Source organism: Exophiala oligosperma, assembly GCF_000835515.1.
Source record: "Exophiala oligosperma strain CBS 72588 unplaced genomic scaffold supercont1.52, whole genome shotgun sequence".
NCBI lineage: Eukaryota > Fungi > Ascomycota > Eurotiomycetes > Chaetothyriales > Herpotrichiellaceae > Exophiala > Exophiala oligosperma.
The window spans coordinates 13139-31984 of NW_015622869.1; the positions used below are offsets into that span (position 1 = coordinate 13139).

At 53.0% G+C, this 18846-nt stretch overlaps 6 protein-coding genes across 7 annotated transcripts; 3 read left to right on the forward strand and 3 right to left on the reverse strand.

Moving 5' to 3' along the window:
* The first annotated feature begins 124 nt into the window (after positions 1-124).
* On the forward strand, positions 125-2093 carry PV06_11695 (uncharacterized protein). Its single transcript, XM_016413406.1, has one exon. The coding sequence runs from the start codon at positions 289-291 to the stop codon at positions 1978-1980; it is 1692 nt and encodes a 563-aa protein (XP_016256212.1). The 5' UTR covers positions 125-288; the 3' UTR covers positions 1981-2093.
* Positions 2094-2257: 164 nt separating this feature from the next.
* Positions 2258-3902, reverse strand: PV06_11696 (uncharacterized protein; the record flags this gene model as incomplete). The annotated part of the gene is made up of 4 exons (XM_016413407.1): positions 2841-3902; positions 2688-2769; positions 2450-2595; positions 2258-2363 (listed from the first exon to the last, which is right to left on the reverse strand). The coding sequence occupies exons 1-4, from the start codon at positions 3395-3397 to the stop codon at positions 2258-2260; spliced, it is 891 nt and encodes a 296-aa protein (XP_016256213.1). The 5' UTR covers positions 3398-3902.
* Positions 3903-4334: 432 nt separating this feature from the next.
* On the forward strand, positions 4335-6162 carry PV06_11697 (uncharacterized protein). The gene is made up of 2 exons (XM_016413408.1): positions 4335-4865; positions 4937-6162. Exons 1-2 carry the CDS (start codon positions 4415-4417, stop codon positions 5815-5817), a joined length of 1332 nt encoding a protein of 443 aa, XP_016256214.1. The 5' UTR covers positions 4335-4414; the 3' UTR covers positions 5818-6162.
* Positions 6163-6476: 314 nt separating this feature from the next.
* PV06_11698 lies at positions 6477-10301 on the forward strand (the record flags this gene model as incomplete). 2 transcript variants are annotated; one of them, XM_016413409.1, is made up of 5 exons in its annotated part: positions 6477-6932; positions 7017-8013; positions 8132-8784; positions 8896-9066; positions 9121-10301. In XM_016413409.1, 4 exons carry the CDS (start codon positions 6477-6479, stop codon positions 8926-8928), a joined length of 2139 nt encoding a protein of 712 aa, XP_016256215.1. In that variant the 3' UTR covers positions 8929-9066; positions 9121-10301. The 2 variants fall into 2 exon arrangements, with proteins under 2 accessions (XP_016256215.1, XP_016256216.1); XM_016413410.1 differs by having other exon boundaries at positions 7017-8784.
* On the reverse strand, positions 9203-10354 carry PV06_11699 (uncharacterized protein; the record flags this gene model as incomplete). The annotated part of the gene is made up of 2 exons (XM_016413411.1): positions 9203-10168; positions 10253-10354. 2 exons carry the CDS (start codon positions 10352-10354, stop codon positions 9203-9205), a joined length of 1068 nt encoding a protein of 355 aa, XP_016256217.1.
* Positions 10355-18240: 7886 nt separating this feature from the next.
* On the reverse strand, positions 18241-18573 carry PV06_11700 (uncharacterized protein; the record flags this gene model as incomplete). Its single annotated transcript, XM_016413412.1, has 1 exon — positions 18241-18573. The coding sequence occupies one exon, from the start codon at positions 18571-18573 to the stop codon at positions 18241-18243; it is 333 nt and encodes a 110-aa protein (XP_016256218.1).
* Positions 18574-18846: the final 273 nt, after the last annotated feature.

An 18846-nucleotide genomic window follows, 5' to 3' on the forward strand; every position in this document is an offset into this window, starting at 1 on the left:
ATTTGTCTCCCCATCTTTTGTTTCCCCCGGCTGTGCTTCAACCGCCGGTCCATCACCCATTCTAGCCGCCCGGATTTTGTGAGCCTAAGTCCAGCTCCCATCCTATCCCAGAGACCCAATGCTTTGGCTATCTGTGCGGTCGGTCTATCAGCAGCGGAGCACCTCTGCGCGATTACGAGATATAATCATCGCCGTCCTCGATCTGTGACTTGATTAAACCGCTTATTCTAAACTTGGCTCAATTGCTTCAACGTTTGAGTGTCTGACGACGGAAAACACACCCCAACTATGAGCTACCCTGAAAGCCTCGTCCCGGCGGCCGACAGTGCCAAATATGGCCTCATCTGGAAAGACGCTGTCGACCCCAACGAGGGAAAGTATCCTGGATTCCGGCCCAATCTGGAAGAAAAGACTGATGGGATGGACATTATTCGCGACGTCGCCATCCCAATGCGCGATGGAGTCACCATCTACGGCGACGTCTTCCAGCCCGAGTCCTCGACGACTCGTCTCCCGACCTTGATGACCCTCTCGCCCTACGGCAAACACGCCCCGAAGACCTTCGATCTGTTTCCGGGCTCCGGCGTCCCAAAGGGCACAGTATCCAAACACACCGTCTGGGAGGGATGTGATCCCGTGCATTGGACTGCAAAGGGTTACGCCGTGGTTAATGTCGACAGCCGCGGGTCATGGGCCAGCGAGGGATACCTCAACGTCTTGGGGCCCCAGGAAGCCTACGACGGCTACGACACAATCGAATGGATCGCCAGGCAGCCCTGGTCTAATGGTCGCGTGGGTCTCTGTGGCGTCTCGTACCTAGCCATCGTACAGTGGCGGATCGCCCAGCTCAAGCCACCGCATCTGGCTTGTATTAACCCGTGGGAAGGCTACACGGACGCCTACCGCGATCATACACACAACGGGGGCATTCCTGAGACCAAGTTTCTACATTTTTCCGACTGGTCGTGCCAGTTTTCTCGAAACAAGACCGAGGCTTGGTTTAAGAGCAATCAAGCACACGAGTTGTTAGACGAGTACCACGAGTCGAAACGGGCAGGGAACCTCGCTGCCATCACTGTTCCAGCCTATTGCGTTGTCGATTGGGGCGACCATGGTCTTCACACGCGTGGGACTTTGCACGGATACGAGACCATCTCGTCCAAGCATAAGTGGCTCGAGGTGCATGGGCGCAAGAAGTGGCAGTATTTCTATCAACCGTCCAGCCTCGCGCGACAAGAGGCATTTTATCAGAAGTTCCTCAAGGGTAAGCCGAGTGAGGTTGACTCCTGGCCGTCCGTGAGAATCGAGATCCGTGATCGCGCGTACGAAGGCACCTGGCGTGACGAGAAGGAATGGTCGATTAAACGCACGAGATTCGCATTGAAATATCTTGACGCCGAGTCGAGAAAACTACAAGATTCTCTGCCTTATCTACTCGGCCACGTCTCGTATGACAGCTTGTCCAAGACCGGCAACAACGCCCAGTTTGCCTACACCTTTGTCCGGGACACCGAGGTCACAGGAAGCATGCGACTGCGACTGTGGGTCTCGACAGGAACCGAGAGCGATGACCTTGATCTCTTTGTGTCCGTCGACAAGCTAGACGTTGAGGGTCAAGTCGTGCCCTTTGTGGCCTTTGCCATGTTCGATAACGCCCCCTTAGCCCTGGGCTGGCTGAGGGCCAGCCATCGGGAGATGGACCTGGGTCTGACCCACCACAACCGGCCTTGGATGAAGCATCGCCGCAGGTTGCCTTTGCGACCGAGCGAGATTGTCCCCGTCGACATCGAGATCATTGCGAGCAGCACCAAATTTTTGCGGGGCGAGTCTCTCAAGTTGACCATTCAGGGTACGGATATTTTCAGTTGTCCGGAGATTGGACCGACCATGATGCACGAGAACTCGGTCAATAAGGGGAAGCACACGATCTATACTGGCTCCGTGTTTGATTCGTATCTGGTGCTGCCGGTCATTGATTGAGTTGGAAGTAGGGGATGGATCTCAAGGATAGTTAGTTAAACACCAGGGGCACAGAGACAAGGACACCACAGCCTCTGTGATCGAACCAAAAAAAGGTTATAGGCGGTAGCAAGTTCAGCAGCTGGCTCGATCCAGCAGAGATTCATCACGAGCACCTGATTTTTTTCATCTCTCTACAGACACAGACACTCATATCCCATGTAATTGAGCTGTGATGCCGACACGCTTCCTATAGTCATAATATGTATGTTCTTCCTCAAGACCAACTCAACCCTTTCTATACAGTCAACTTCATCTTCAACAGGTCATTCGCCACAATCTCATCCTTTTTGGCCAACAACTCCTCCATGTCCAGGGGCCCATAGACGAAACGACCCGCAAGCCTGGAGAGAATCCACCTCGAGATCAGCGAACAGTCCAAAGATAATTGACCCCCACTTAGACTGAAGCGACGAGTGAAAGAACTCACCATTCTCTCCTCTCCCGCGTCATCCATACGATCGTGTCGGCGGCCAACTCAGGGGTCTGGGTCAGATAAAAGTGCATTTCCTCGGGCATATTCAATGCAGTCTCGGTCTTTGCGCCAACCGGGTGGATCGCAAAAGCAATCAGGCCCTATGAAGGCGCAAGATACAGATGAGCAATTGGAGAACCACACTGGATGTGAATTCCGAGGGAAGAGGAGGGGAAAGAGGTTAACAACAGACCTGGCCGCCATATTCTGACATGAGAAACTCGTTCAGCTTGATCTGCGCCAATTTTGAGCCCTGATAAGCGCTGGCACCTGGACTACAGAACCCGTGTATCAGTTTCTCGAGCCTTTGTGAGTGAATCTCCTGTGAGGGGACATGTGTACTGACGAGGCAATCATGGCGCCGGCGCTGGATATTGTCAACAAGGTCTTGAGATCCCCTGCAAGCAGCAACGGCAGCGTAGCCCGGTTGACAAGATAGGTACCCTTAATGTTCAACTCCCAGGTCTTCCACCAGTCGTCGACATGTGTTTCGGCCCAGGGCTTGAACCTTTCCAGCCGAGACGCATTGTTGACCACCACGTCCAAGGTCCGGAATTCGCGCTTGACTATGTCGATGGCCGTTTGCACCGCTGCTGCATCAGCCATATCGGCTTGCAGCTTGAGGATCTGTGGGGCCGGACGACCGGCCTCTTTGGCGGCCTGAGCGACCTCGTCGGCGACCGTGTCGAGGTTGGAACGAGCCAGCAGTGCAATCGACGACGCGCCGGCGCGGGCGTACGACTTGACAGTCGCGCGGCCGATGCCCTTGGATGCCCCCGTGACCAGGACCTTGGCCCCCGTCATGTTGCCCTTGATCGGGTCAATGTAGGGGTACGTATCGTTGTGCGAGGTGGACACCAGCGTCGATCCGAACGGGTCCTCGGGACTCGATGGCTTTGCCATGCTGATGAGCTCGAAATAGGGGATACAACGGCTTTTCAATAAGGAACAAAGCAGCCAAAGTACCCCAGAGGTTGTGGTGGAATGAGCAGCTTTGAATGCTTCGACTCTTCTGGTTGATAAGAATCGGGGGAACAGGAAGAGCGCAAGGAAAAAACTTGCTGGACGATTCAGTCAAAGGTATTTTGGACGAATCTGCCCGAAATATCTGGAAGCCTTGACGTCTCAGACTGGTGAGACAAGCTCGGCAATCAGGAGGGGTTTGGTCCTCCGCTTGGTTCACGCACAGTACGAGGCTGATGTCAGCCTTCTACCGCCCCGTTGGAGATCCTGATGTCCAGGGGTTTTCTCCGGTCGCGTGTCGCCAAAAGAAACTTACCCCATGGGGTCAGCCAACGATCGCCACGGGCGTTTCTCGTTCGGGCCCAGTCTCGATGGTGGCATCGCGATTCGCGATCAAGTGATCGGGAATCGCCCCCACGCTTCCTGGGACATTGGGCATCGGCCTGAATCGACACTCGGATGAGGCATCCAGTTCTTGCTCGTCATCGGCATCGCTGTTATGGGTTGGACCAGCATCTATTCAGGCGATGCGTAGATGGGTTGTCCCATCGCTCTTGATACCACAAAAAGGGTGGGTTGGTTCGAAGGGGATCCGGCCCCGAGAGCCTGTGCGGCCCCTACTATCAGTACTGTGAATTTTCAAAGCGTCCAACGCGACGGCCAAGTGGTGAGACGTGTTGATGCTTGTCTTTGGTAGCTCTGAGGATGAACAGTGCTTTCTAGCCCGATCTTGTGACATTACGAGCCATTTCTTATGGCATTTGGTGGAGACTCTTTCAACAGGTCTCCTGATATTTCGTGGCACCCGGATCTCTGGAGGGCTACAAGAATTTCGCGTGCAACTTCACCGATATCTGGACAGGACACCAGGGTTGCGGCTGCAAAGAAAAGTCGCTTCGACCCTGTTCGAACAACGGTGACCAAGTCGAGCGGACCCGACCTGACCTTCCTCCCATCATGACCGAATTCTCCCTGGGACCGTCCACGTCGGGTGTGTGGCATACACCCAACATGACAAAAGATGCAGCGACCAGGGCCGAGATGCTGCTTCATGCCAACCATGACAAGTTCCATGTCTTTTGGAATCTCAAGGGCTATCACAACCATCAAGTCCATTACCTGCTCACGGCCTATGCCTTGGGAGCCACCCCTGAACAATTGCAGAGCGCCTTCAACACGAACCTCAACTACCAGCGACCACGGCAACCGATCGATGAGACGCTGGTCAAGAAGTTCAATGATGAACGGTATTTCAAGTCATTAATGGGCAATGACGCGTATTTCAACGATTACACGGCTTTTTTCCAGCGCAAGTTCGAAGAGGAAGGGGGCTATCCGAGTGTGGTCAACAAGTATCTCTTTTCTCGCACGGAGCTGGCAGATGACTTGCTCGTGGGTTTGCATGCCGGTGAGAACCATTTCCCAGCTTTCTCGTTCCATTCTCGACAGAACACTGACGTTGAGATACCGCCCACACAGGCGTCATCCACCCTCTTATCCACTTCGGCTTCGGGATCGAGTTCCAGCAACCGCCAGTGATTGCCGAAGCCTTGGCCCAAGCCGTCTGTCACAACAAGTTCTTTGGGCCTTTCCTTCTGGAATCCGAGAAACTCGCCAACAGCAAGTCTGACGACCAGTGTCCGCCGCTGCTAGACCTCTTGAAGGATATTCGAGATGACCCCGCGCTCTACGACGAGGAGTACTGGGACGGCGGCGATTCGCTCAACGACAAGATCCTGGCCGATGCGCCGCCGCGGATCATTGAAATCGCATCCAAATGGAAAGTTAACGTCAAAGACCTCGAGGTGCGCACGGCCGAGATGATCAACGTGAATGCGTGGATGACGGGCGCGGCGCAACGAGCCGACAAGGAGATCAAGCTCGACTTCTTTTTCATCCACTCCCTCAATTGTTCCATCTTCTTCTCAGCGTTCAACGCGCAGCCGTGGCTCAGCGCGGAGAACAAGGCACGGCTGCTCGAGTGGAAAGTGCGCATGGACATCTTGCAGTACGCGTCTCGTCTGGCTCCCGAGTTCCATCCCGAGGAGATCGACAACTACAAGCCCCGGCAGCCGGGCAGGTCGTGGAAGGAGATTATCGATCAGACCAACAAAATGACGCACGACGACGGACATATCCCCAAGCTGATCCGCGCCCTGGCGCATGGCACCAAAGCGTGTCGTTTATACGAAGAACAAAAAGAGTTGTCGGCGCGATTTCCCTTGAAGGAGAGCGGCTGGTTGCAAATTGCACACATGGCCGTCGATACGACGACGGGGGCTACGGTGCCGGCTCGGTGGGTGAGAGGTGCAGGGGGGGCCCGGAACTGGGCCTCATTTGCCAACCGGTCACAATTGTAGATTTTCAGAGGAGGAAGAGGGCATGATGATGATGGTGACGATGAGAATTGTAGTCACAGTGGTTGTTCATCATGATGTCCAAAAAGTGAATCGCAGCACAAATTTTGTTGCCATGTAAAAACTGTGGCAGAGGGGGCACCAATGCCAGCGAAATGGTCTGGGCGTCCGTCTAGGCCGAGGGCTAAAGAGTGGCTTCGAGGTTGGCTTCTGGGTGTCTCTCGTGGGCTCCAAGATCCGTTCCAAGGGCTCTTTGAGGCTCCCGAGCATCCCCGGAATTCACAATAGACCAAACCAATTTAGGCACCGAGGGGTGTCTTGCCCCTGCCGAGGGTGGCGAACAAGGGTTCCCAACCAATAACTGCTGTCGTGAAACTCTCCCCACGCTTCCTTGGGCGATCCTGGGCCTCCACTGTCCAGTGTTGGTTCCCTATTTCCCCCCAAACTCCCAGGCATGATTCTTCCCTGCTGCGCCGGTCCAAATTCGAATATCGCCCGTACGCGTCTCTCCCACCACCTCCACCACCAATACCCCCGACCCTGGACCTTCACCCAGATCCATGCCCAGACACCCGTCACTTATTACACTACACTGTACAGCGTCAACACTCCCAGGGCGGTTCAATATTCAATCTGTCTCATCTTGAGACCGTAGATGGATAATGGGGAAGCCCGTCACCAGCTGCGACAGTTGCCGGCGCTCCCGGCTGGGCTGTAACGCAGCCAACTCACTCCCCGGCCAAGGGTGCTTCAACTGCTCTCGACGAGGCGTGCTTTGCTCATTTCGAGCCATCGAGACTAACACCAACGTCAAGAACCATGCGTCGAGCCAGAAATCAGGCGGAATGCCTGCTATGGGATCCGCGGCGGGCAATGATCCTGGTAAGGGCACAGAGATGAACGCAGGTATGAGCGCAGGCACAGCTGCCGACAGCGCCTCGTCCCCGTTGAGCATCCCTTCACAGGCCGTCATGTCCGAGACTTCGGACTCGTTAGCACGATCTCAACAGGCCTTGAGACTACACAATTTGCTCTGGAACGTCTACACTTCGCTGCTGGAGCCGCGGATCGGATTGTGGATCGCAGGTGCTGGATGCCCGTTCACGAGCTCTACATCGGTAAGCCCTCCCTCTTTCGTGAGTAGCAATACGTCTTCATGGAGTGATTGACAGATTCGGCTACTGAATGACTGAAACACATAGACAACAGCGGCGGCGACACGCATATCCCGGCTGATGATCAACTTGGACAAGAGCGCAGCCTGGAGTCGACGCCAAGCAACACATGGCCACAGCTTCACAGACAGCAATTCTCGCTCTGAATATGCCGCCGATGCTGTGGTCAATCAGGCCCTCATGCACGCCATCTACGCCTATTCGGTGCGATGGCTGCATCTCACCGACGACAAGCAGTACCATGACCCACAGACCCGGCAGCATATCCATGCGCTCAAAAAAGACCTGTCGGCCGCGCTCTACGCCCAGGCCAAACAGGAAATGTACGTCATCATGTCGAGGCCATCGTATCGATCGGTCTTGGCCTTGTACCTCTTCTCCATCATTCCGACCTCCTCGCGAAACTACGGCGACAACATCGATGATCTGTGTCTCGAGTCGTCTCTTAGCCATCAGAACTATCTCAACTCCAAAGCACAGATGCCAAGTTCACGGCGCGATGCCATTGCGGACCTTCTTGACCGCGGAGCCTTTTCCAGCACCAATATCCCCTTGCTCCAGACCGATGAGCCGCTGGATGACGACGCGCAGGAGTTCAATTCAATGTCCCGACTGGCGTTCTGGTTCGGCGTCATGACCGACACCACGCGATCACTGACCCGGTGTCGACCATCAGTCCTCCTACCGGGCCAGACCGGCGAGTCGAAAGTCTGGGCGGCTGTCCGCCAGCGCACCAAACTGTTCGATCAGCATTCCCAGATGCTCCGAGTCCTCCGAACCCCCTTCACCAACGACCAAGTCATGGCCATCCTGCAACACGCGTATCCGCTCAAGACCCTCGTATGGGCCGCCATCACGCGGGTTCAGGACGCGCTGGTCCATCAAATGTCCGACATCTCGCTGGCTGAAGCCGTCGACGCAGCCAGGAAGGAGAGCAACAATTTCGAGCAGACTTTCGGTCAACTGCTGTGTATATGCCAGCGAGATTTTCTGTTGCTGAACCGCACCACGCAGATGTGTTATAGTAAACCTCCCAAGATCTCAGTGCTTCTCGAGACCCCTCCAAGCCCCTTTTCGCAAAACAAAATCCATGACACATGTCCGTGAGATATGTCTTCTGCCCAATACTGACGCTTTAGCAGCCCTCCTCAACATCCACTTCCAAGTCGGCAATCTCATCCTGGTAGACGCTTTGCCGCCCAACTTTGTGTTTATCGACCAATATCTCACTCCGTACGATCTCCGCCTGTTCTCCTGCCGGGGCATCGTCAACGCACTCCATCTCGCACTGCAGACACGATATGTCGGTGTCAACGATACCGCCGTGCCCAATATCCTCCTCCTCGATCCCTATCCGGACCTCATTACTAACGCCATTATCCGCACGGGTTCTTCATTGCTGGTCCTCTACGCGACGCAGAAACTCTCGGCCGAAAGTATGGTGGCTATGTTCCAGGTTGTCCTGGCCGCGCTCGAAGTCTTGGCCAATATCTCTTATATTGCCGCCGAAGCCATCCCGCTGCTTAAAACGAGATTCAAATCAGCGGGCGTAGACCGCGTTACCTTGTTCAAGGAAGATGCTCTTCACGAAGCCGCTGTCTCGGTCACGGCCCCGGTCGACCAGGAACTCTTTGATGCTGAGGTCCTTCGCCAGCTCGAGCAGTATGGGACCGATCCGTTCCTTGTCGATCGCATCGTCGAGCAGTCGGACAACTACGTGAGTTTGTTGCCCTTGGCCACTGACAAGAGCGACCACCTTGAACTGGGAGCTTTGTCTCACGATTGGACATTTGATGTAAGCATCTGACCTTCCCCCCGTCCCAACCCGGGCCCCACCTTCTTTCCTTCTGGCTTTCAACTGGCTCAGAGCTGCTGTAGAGACAGACAGCTCGACTAACGAATACAGGATTGCTTTATCGCTTTGCAAGGAACGACTTGATTTGAACCTTTTCTGTATGAAACTGTCCCTAGCCGAGACAATCAATTTGGCGACAACGAGTTGGAAATGTAAACAGGAAGCCCACGCTTACCGTGCTGTGGTTGATATGACTCTACATGTTGCAGTAATGCTGCACCAGTATGCCTGGCTGTCTTCTATATTGTCATCTATCTAACTCTTTTTCTCTCGAAGATAAGTCGAACCGTTTCACCGCTATTGGCCTTCCTTTCCTTCCTGAAAATGCCCTCTTTTGCTCTCGGTTTACTGATCAACTCTACGCCTTCACCCCAGGCGTCTCCTCAATGCGATATACATACTTGACTGCGCTAGCTTTGCCTTCCTTCAACATATTCAACCCGGTCCCGACGCCCTCCAGACCGCCAGGGATCACCTGGTGAGGATGACCTTGCAACCAGCCCTCTCTGAGACCGAGACTGAACAGCCTCATCCACACGTAGCCGAGGTCCCGCAGATCGTCTGGAACGCCAAATACACTGGTCCCTGTGGTGGCAATCTGGCGCACTGTCGGGGGAAGACTCTCATATACCTTGCCCGGGAAAATATGGGTGTAGCTTCCCTCGGGATCCAGGACCTGGGCGATATTCGAGTCGCTTCCATAGTCACTCACGGCGTCCAGGGCATATAGCAGCTTCCCGTCCTTGGGGATTACTTCCCGGAGCTCCCGGACCAGACTTTCACTGCCCTTACGATAATCCACCACCGCGTCGCCTTGGGCTGGATCCATAAGGGACCGGACATAGTCGACACCCTTACCCGCAACGGCAATGATAGGGTGAATGCCGGTGTGCTTGAGTAGTTTGATCGCAAAGGCGCCGACTGCTGTCGATCCGCCATAGACCAGCACGCCGCCCTTGCACGCTTGTCGGCGATGGATCGAGGTGTCGACGGATTGCCAGGGGTCCGGGAGTCCGAGACGGGCAAACAAGGCGATGGCCGCCGTCGTCGCCGTCACGGGAATAGTGGCGCCCTCTTCAAACGAGATCTGAGCAGGCAGATGGAAGCTCAGTTTCTCCGTGGCGATAGCAAATGTCGCATAAGCGCCGTACGGAGTGTGTGGTTGATGGAACGAGACGATCCGGTCGCCGACCTTGAATTCACCGACTTGCGATCCCACCGCGGCTACGATCCCGGCGATGTCGAGCCCGGTGTTAGTGCCCACGGCGTCTGGGCCGAAGAAGACACATTTCCAATCAATAGGGTTGCTGCCCGCGGCGACAACCTAGAGGCGCGAATCAGTCAAAACAAAGTCTCGCTGAATCGGGGTCATGAGTCGAGACCCGAAAACAGCAACAATAAAACATACCTTGACCAAGACCTGATCCTCGGCTGGTGTAGGTACTGGCACGTCTTGGACTTTGACCTCGATGTCGGCCTCACCTTTGCGGAAGATGTGAGCCGATTTCATGTTCGGGGTTGATGGGTGCTGGTATATAGTCTGGAATGATCTTTTCGTTGAGATGAAGATAGGTGGGATGGATTCCTGATTCTCCTCTCTTTTATATTCCTTCCCGTTATCTTTCTATAAGTGGCTTCTAAGTCTCAGGTCACAATATCGAGAGCGAGAATATTCAAGGTAAGATCATCACGAGAGCACATCAAACACACGGACTATCAACTGTGGCCTGGGTAATTTCTCGAAGCCATACAAAGGAAATAATGCGGAAACAACTTGGGGACGGGACAACTTTGTCCCTCTTCTCCGTCATCTCGGGTTGTCGTCAATGAACATGACTATGCCATGGTCGGTGCACGGACACAAATGTATCCAAGTTGGTGCCTTCGTGATCTTCCCGTCTTTTTTGCTCTGAGTGGAACATCTAGTGGAACATCTAGTCGAACCACTTGTGAACTTTCGTCCGTGTGAAGAGAAAAACAAGGGCCGGGGTAGGTGTGTGGGTAATGGTTGCACAAAAACACTCGGTTATAACTGGAATCTACCTGTCATAACCCCGTTACCACTCACATATATTCCAGTGATACCTCAATACGCTGCCAAGGCGCCAGTTGTCACATGGAAGACGAACTATGGTCACGGGGTCGGGATCCCGTGATCGGGTTAACTCAGCTTTCTTGGCGCGTGGCCCGCACCTCAAACGACCCTTGGTCAGCCGTCCGGGACCAACGATTTGGTGCTAGTAATGCCTAGTCAAGAATTCCTTCGTGCCTCGTAGCCCCCAGGGGCCTTTGTGTCCCAGGCAGTCCCAAGTTTGGCCAGGAAAGGCTAGGCTTACTAAAGCCCCGATAAAGCGGGCCGAGTCCAGGCTCTAAACAGCGAACCTAGGCATGTCATGAGAAACCTTAGGGCACCCCAAGACCCTTGAAAACCACTCCAACTCAACTAGCCGAGGTAACCCTAGCTCCAGATGGAGAGACGACAAACCTCCATCATCATCGTGGCCATCTTTCCGGGGAGCCATTGGGAACGTTGGTTGTAGCTGTTTGCGTATCCGCTGTCTCGTTTCTGGTCTTTGGCCTCACCTCCGTCTCCCCGTAAGAGTGCTTAGGGCATCGTACCCTCTCATCAAGCGTACTTTTAAGATCCGATCCTGCTCTCCGATCGACAACCTCACCAAGCTTCATCATCACCTTCTTGCGGAAACTCGTCTGCGTCCAAGGCCAGACCTCCCTTGATACCTTCCTCGACACAACACCATGTCGACCAATGAAACAAGCAGCCCCTGGCCGGGCTCAATCGTGCCCGAGCAGACGCAGAAATTTCTCCAAAGATTCTTCACCCTGCTGGACGCCGACGACGCTTCCAAAGCCGAAGACTATGGACAACTGTTCTCCGAGGACGCCTCGTACTATGTGTCTGGGATTTCCGAAATCCAGGGCCGAAAAGGTAAGCGATCAGCCAGCAAGAAATCGACACATCCAATATCTCCTCAACCCGCTTACCCATAGTCCCCACAACAGCATTACAAGATCAACGCGTCTGGGCGTGGAAGTCATGGCCAGGCTTGCGCCATGAGATCAAGAGTCTGTACAAGGCCGATGAGGAAGGCCTGGATATTGTCGCTGTAGGCAAATTCGGCATCCGCGACGGAGATGGCAAGATGGTCGGCGGCGGATCGGCGGCCAATTTCAAGCTTGTGAAAATCGATGGCAATTTGTTCATCCAAGGTCTCGAGATCTTCTCGGTACATCGACCTCGCTCCTATCAATCTGTGTCATCATTTACTGTCGTGTATATTTGCTAACACAGATAATCTCTCCTCGACACAGGACCCGAGTCCTCTCACGAAGCTGCTTCCGCCTGCCTGAAGTCGAACCTTGTGATTTCATCGGATGGAAATCTCTCGGGCTTCTTCATGCTTCAAATGCACTTCTAGTCTGCGGTGGTATATCATTTGTGGTATGACAGTTTGAAGGTCGTCTACTGCGGATGGTAGACATGGGATCGGCCGTGATGGAATCTTTATTCATGAGGGCAATATGCTCAACAGGCCTCCACGTATATCATCATTCCACTTCGCATACGTTGCTGTATTCTGATCTGTGCTATAACGAGAACTATGAGAGACACACCTATGAAACAGAAGAGCCCCATTCTTGCTGATCTCATTTCGATGGCCGCCCACATTTCTTGGTAATCATTTTATCGATCTCTGATAGAGCCTAACTCTATGGTGAACCTCATCCTGACACCATTAGTGGCCCTCGTCCTTGGACTGCAGATTTCCCCAGGCACCCGCAGAATCAATTTGTGCTAGAAACATGCCATGTGACCGGCATTCTCCTACATACCCCATACTATTCGCGTAAAGGTAGGGGAAAGGACGGCACCGGAAGCCATAGTCTTCTAGGCCGGCCTGGGCTGTCACTGACAAGGTTCGTCTTAGTTGAATGTTCGTGACAGTGGCTGGTCGTCGCACGAAAAAATCCCCACAACTAGGAAAAGAAGCTTGTGTTGGAAGCGCCCTCTGTACTGACAGCGCTAAAAAGGACCCAAGTCCATGGGTGGGAGACGAAGATGCCGTTGTAGTTTCCAGATCGAAGTCTCCTTCGGCCCTTTGCGTCTCGAGATAGTCTGACCAAAGTCTCAGACTTGAAACCCCTAGGTATAAAACCATTACTGATATTGGTTTCTGCAACACCGGCGTGGAAGCAAAGGAGCCGAAAGCGGCCGTACAACAATGCCCGTCACCACCTCTCCGGGCCTGGACGGGCTTGTTGCTCTCATCTCAGGCTCGTCAGCGGGCATTGGAGCGGCGATCGCACGCGACTTGTCCGCTCGCGGCGCCAGAGTCGTGGTGAATTATCCATTCTCGAGTCTGAGGGCAGAAGCAGAGCAAGTCCTATCGAGTCTGAATAACCCTGGCATCATGGTCGAGGCCGACATGTCCACCGTGGACGGACCAGCCAAACTCGTCAACGAAACCATCAAACACTTCGGCCGGCTGGATATTCTGGTCAACAACGCCGCTATCATCAACTTCTTCAACCTCGACGAGGTCACTCTTGACGCGTGGGAAAAGATTGTCAACACAAATTCCAGGGGCGTCTTGCTGTTGACGCAGGCCGCCGCGCCGCGCCTGACGCCCGATAGAGGGCGAATCATTGTCATGGTCAGCGCCGCAAGTCGATATGCACCGCCTGGCCAGACGCTTTACGCAGGGACCAAAGGGATGGTGGAAAGCTTTGCTCGTGTCTGGGCCAAGGAGCTACCTCCAAAGTATGGCTGCACAGTGAACTCCATCAGTCCAGGGGCAACCCGGACTCCTGGTTTGTTAAGCGCCCCCAAGGGTCTGGAACCGCACCTGGAGGCGTCTTATCAGCAGACACCAGTCGCTCAGAGAGCCGGCGACCCGGGCGAAATTGCTTACGCGGTCGGCATGTTGTGTGAAGAGCCTGCGAGATGGATCAATGGAACGCACGTCTCGGTGACGGGAGGGCTCTATGTCGACTAATCGACTCCAACACGGGTGTGTACATATATGTTTACGCACAGAAATGGAACGGTGCATGGTATGAATATATAAACGAATATGAATATATGTATGTATGCGTCCAATTGTACTTACGACAGTCCTCTAACGTTGAGAACTCTCCATGACAGTCTCCATCTGTCAAGGATCAGCAGTGAGTTTCGCCGTGGCGGCGTAGAGATGCGGGAGATCTTCCAGCGGATGTTTGGAACAAAGCGTCCTCAAACTCTGGGGGCGAAAATTGGGGAATCGCTTGTTGTCCGACCCGCGCATCAAGGTCTGTCCGTTAATGGTGAAGTAGTTGTAGGCCAGGCCCAGCCAGGTGAAGGGCTCGTTGGGCCGAGCAGCTCGTGCGGCCGTCAATTGCTTCCCGAGCTCTTCCAGCGATCCCAATCGTTCATACCCAAACTTCGTTCCGTAGACCTCTTCCAATGTTTGGCCGAGCTGTTTGGCAGACTTCGTGTCTCCGATGACTAGAAACGAAAGTCAGCCAGAGGACCTTCCAGCCGGAGCGCGATGCCGGTACAAGTCGACTTACCTCGGAGCACTCCCACGGCGGTCGAGTCCAGCACGGCCTCGGCAACAAATTCAGCCGTGTTGTCCATCGAGGTCATCTCCCAGATCTCGTCACCCGTGCCCCAGTACCGGATCGTCTTCGAGTCGACATTCAATAGGCCGATGTAGCCGGACAGGACAGCTTGATGGAACGCTCCGTTCAAGATATGCACAGCTTTGATCTTCCCGGACCTCTCCTCCTTCCGCAAATGCTCCATAATCTCGAGCTGGCAGTCCTTGTGAGGCAGTTCGCCCAGCGACAGATTTCTGAAATCAAAGGAAAAGTCCGAGGCAAAGTACCGCTGAACCTTTTCGGCGACACAGGCCTCGATCAGAATCTTCTGCCCACCGATCATCAGGGCATCGTCCCCCAGATAGCAACACACGCAGGTCGAAGCACCCCTGAGCGTATTGCGCAAGGCCGTGCTGTCGTTCGCCCCAGCTTTGCAGATTTTGACTCTGGGGTTCTCGGAGAGATCTTTGGGGACCTTGGCAGGATTGCGACAGATGCCCACAACCTCGACGCCGGGCGTGCGCAACAGCTGCGTGGCTAGCAGTAGGGCCAGACGACTGCTGATCCCGGCGATTGCAACGCGCGACGAAGCCATTGTAGTTCAATAGATTATAAGACACAAGAGCTCTCGAGAGATGGGCTCGTCAGCGATGAGAAGAAAAAGATGGTATGAGAATACATCGTCCATCACCCTCGCTCACCGGCGGGTCATAATTATACCCAGGTCACTGCAGACGCGGAAGCTCCACTGCCACGAGATGCAGAGGTCGGATGTATGCATGATTTTCTCAGACCCTACACCAATAGGGGCGAGTCCAAGAGTGGAATTCGGGATACAGCCGGGACCCGGTTGACCGTGTGTACATAATGCCGACCCCGTGATCCTGGGTGCTGCAGATTCAGGTCGCCTAGTCGTCCACGCCCATGACCAGGGCAGCGGTCCTCGAGTGGATAGGAGATATTGCTTTTTGTTTACGAACACTCCGGAACAGATCCTGATGAGTTCGTGTCGATGGGTGTGAGGAGATGGCCATCCTTCTTCAAGTTATTCCGCTCCTGTCGCATCTGCCAGTCGATCCTCTCCTCGTCCCGCGCAACTTTGGTCGAGTTCACAGCTTTCACGCTGATTTGTACCGCGTCCTCCTCGCAATCCTTTCGCCACAACAGCTCGACCTATCACTACTCCTCCTCCTGTTCTATCGTCCCCTATCCGACCACCCTTCAGCTAACTCAATGATTTTATAGGCCCGCACGCTAACATTAGCCAGGAAGATTCGGTTTATGATTTTGCATTCGAGCGTCCCGCGCTATCTAGTGAAGAAGACAATGAACAGCCTCTCTCAGACCTCCAGCATACAGTAGATAAGCTTTTTGCTTTTTTCCAGGGCGACGTACGCAGTTGCACCGAAGCGCAGCACGCTTCTGGATCGTCCATATCTGTTTGCAGCAATTCCGCATGGACGTCCTTCACAGTATCAAATCCGAGATTCGGGAAGATGAGCGAGAGGAGGCTTTGAGAGGACTCAACCTCTTATGCTTCGAATACTTCCAAGACATCCTGACGAACGACGTGTATCTCATCTCTGGAAATTGATGCGACTTCAAGCAACCCACCCACCTTGGTCACTTTCTCGAATAGTCTCTTCGCCAGTATCATTTCTATTGCACGACACTTGTGTTTATGTTTTAACACCAGTCAAGAGATATTCTTATAATTCGAGTCCTTTTATTAAGAGTAACACTCTTGTAACCTAACTCGAAGCCCGCAGGCCACGGATACCACTTATGTGCCATATCCGTTTTATTCTCTCCTCTTTCATCAGCCTGCCAAATCGCACAGGCTCATATTGAAGCGGCCTACCTCGCTCTGAATAGCACGAACGTTTCTGCATTGTTCATCAATAGGCAACCTTCAATCTGTTCAGTCTCGGATGCACGACCAATGCAAACGGCGTGAACGGGAGTTGCAGCAGCACATGGTTTTGAGGTATGGGAACGATCGCTAAGTCAGGTCTGCGCGTTAGGAGAAACAGCGATTCAGATATGTTGACGGGGCCGTCGAAGATAACCAGAGAGCATAGCGGTGCTCCAGCTCAATGCGTCGGGGGCCGTCGCACTTTGCGGGTATGCTCGAGGAGAAGAAAGTGCAGCTTCTCGCTAGAGCTGCGCACGCCGATGAGAGGAGGGGGATTGCGATTCCGGCTGTACAGTATCATGGTCAAAAGGTACGGAATGTTTTGCTCTTTAGTTGTTTCGTCAGAACGATCAGAACTTTATCGCTCCAACAGAAAATTCTCCCTTGACCCGGTCGCAGATCTGCGGCTGATATAAGCTGTGGCGGGAATGGCGGCCTGCGCGAATACTAGTTTGTTGTCGAACTGGCACCAGCAGTAGCTTCGAATTAAATCTCAAACTGGGAAAGAAGCGAAAGGTCGCCGGTATGGGACAGCATTGAAGCACCAGCAATTCATCCTCCGTATTCCGATAGCTTTGTGAAAGCCCCCGGGGTTCCGTGCAGCCATCCCAAGGACTCGTCAATATCTGGGTGTAGCAAGAAATGCCGGGCCAATACATTGCATGTGTTACGGAATCTTTCGGTATACGCGTGGTATTGGAAATACGATAGGAAGATCCCTCACCTTCGTTTGGGATAAATTAGTAAGACTACTACAAACCAAGTTTAGCTCTGTCCGCTAATATCTTAGCCTCTCCGGGGATAAAGTCACAATGTGTCCGTACAAGGGGGAAGAGTTAAGAATATGAGATTATGCTCAGGCTCGAGATGTTTTCCATTGATTCGTTATATTCATCTTCACAAACATGGCTCCCATGCTGCACATATATATATACCCTCTCAGAGGGAGATTCCGCAGGTTGCAAATGCATTAACAATGATGACCAAGAAATGACTAATCCTTCTCCTTGTTATCTCCCACATCGGAAGGTATCTAGACTAAATCTTCAACAGGAAGGCGGTTTCGGGAGCTCTGTATCTGAAATGTACTGTACTGTATTTGCACTTCACAAAGCTAGTCAAGCCAATGCACTTCCAATTCATTTGTCACTAGAGTCCCTGAGTTATTGGCCGTGATTGGTTCGGCCGATGCATAGAAGACCATAAAAGAGGTCACAAGATTAGTCCCAAAAGTAAGTACAAGAGCCACGGCTTATTGGGGTGAAATAAATGCCATCGTAGTCAGGATTGAATGAGATCAACGACGGAAATCCTCGGGAAAGCGAACCAAATCCTCTAGAAAGTGTGGTAGACGATGAAACGCTGATATCGCTCGACGGGTCTCAATTGGTTAACCTGATCCTGCACACGAAAACCAGTGGGTTGCGGGTCTTGAGGTTGGTCGTGATCAGCAAAGAGAAAAGTGGAAGATCGTTGAACCACCTCTCCGTTATGTCCGACTTGTGCCCTCCACAGGCAGTCATGGCCGCCAGCCAAAGACCCCGACTCCACGCACCTATACAGTACCAATCCCACGCCTCAACCGACTCTCTCGTCAAATTTAATTGAACAGAATTTCTGCCTCCTTGCCTGCCACGATCAACGGCAGTAGCTCGTGTCCTCAGCTTACAGTCCTGGATGGGCTTCGCTAGAACCTAAAGAGGGACTACAGTATCTAGGGGCGTGAACGTTAGTGATGAAAAATCCGATCATGCCCGTGTAACCTGGTCCCAACCATAGTTGATAGGTTGACCGTCGTTAGGCGTGATACTGATCACAATCTCATCGGCAGAATAGTGTGAGAACGCCCCGTTCCCAGCTAGGCAAGATAGAGTTGTCCCTCAAAAGAGACGTGCCATACTGCCCATTGTATAGACTTCCGTCTTTCGCGATTTTAACATCCAGTTTGCTTCCCATTGGTCAGTGAAGTGCTTTGCAACCACTTGCGCTGCGTTTATAACATTGTCAATTCGAAGTGCTGGAAGTATTTTGAACCGTCGAATATCGACCAGAATGTTTATGGCGTCATGAATGGGTATCGGTGCAGACGGATGTGGAGTAGGCGGAACTCTCCCCAGCTCTGAAATAGCATCGTAGAGAGGATCTTTGAAAGTCACCGTAGGGGGACACCATTGGTCTGTACTCCACTGAACTCGGAAGAAAGGCGATTCCATGGTAAAGGCTAAATATGAAAGCGCAGAAAAACAGCCTCAATGCTGACTAGACAGGAATTTGATTTCAAGAATGGAGATCAGGACTATGTATTTGTATTTGCAAGCTAAATTTGTCTATTTTACGAGCAAGAGACGGCTGGGCAAATCATATCTTTGATACTGGAAGATATAGTAACCCGGAGCCTTTTGCCCATTAAACACGAGTGACATACGAGGTTTGAAACTTAGTGCTTACAATTAAACCTCTGTCTTGGTTGTGCCTCGCCAAATTGG

Bases quoted from the DNA above. Each gene is read 5' to 3' on its own strand.
- PV06_11695 (XM_016413406.1), top strand. From the start codon at position 289: ATGAGCTACCCTGAAAGCCTCGTCCCGGCGGCCGACAGTGCCAAATAT.
- PV06_11697 (XM_016413408.1), top strand. From the start codon at position 4,415: ATGACCGAATTCTCCCTGGGACCGTCCACGTCGGGTGTGTGGCATACA. The intron at 4,866-4,936 runs GTGAGAACCATT...CCGCCCACACAG, and splicing joins GCTCGTGGGTTTGCATGCCG to GCGTCATCCACCCTCTTATC.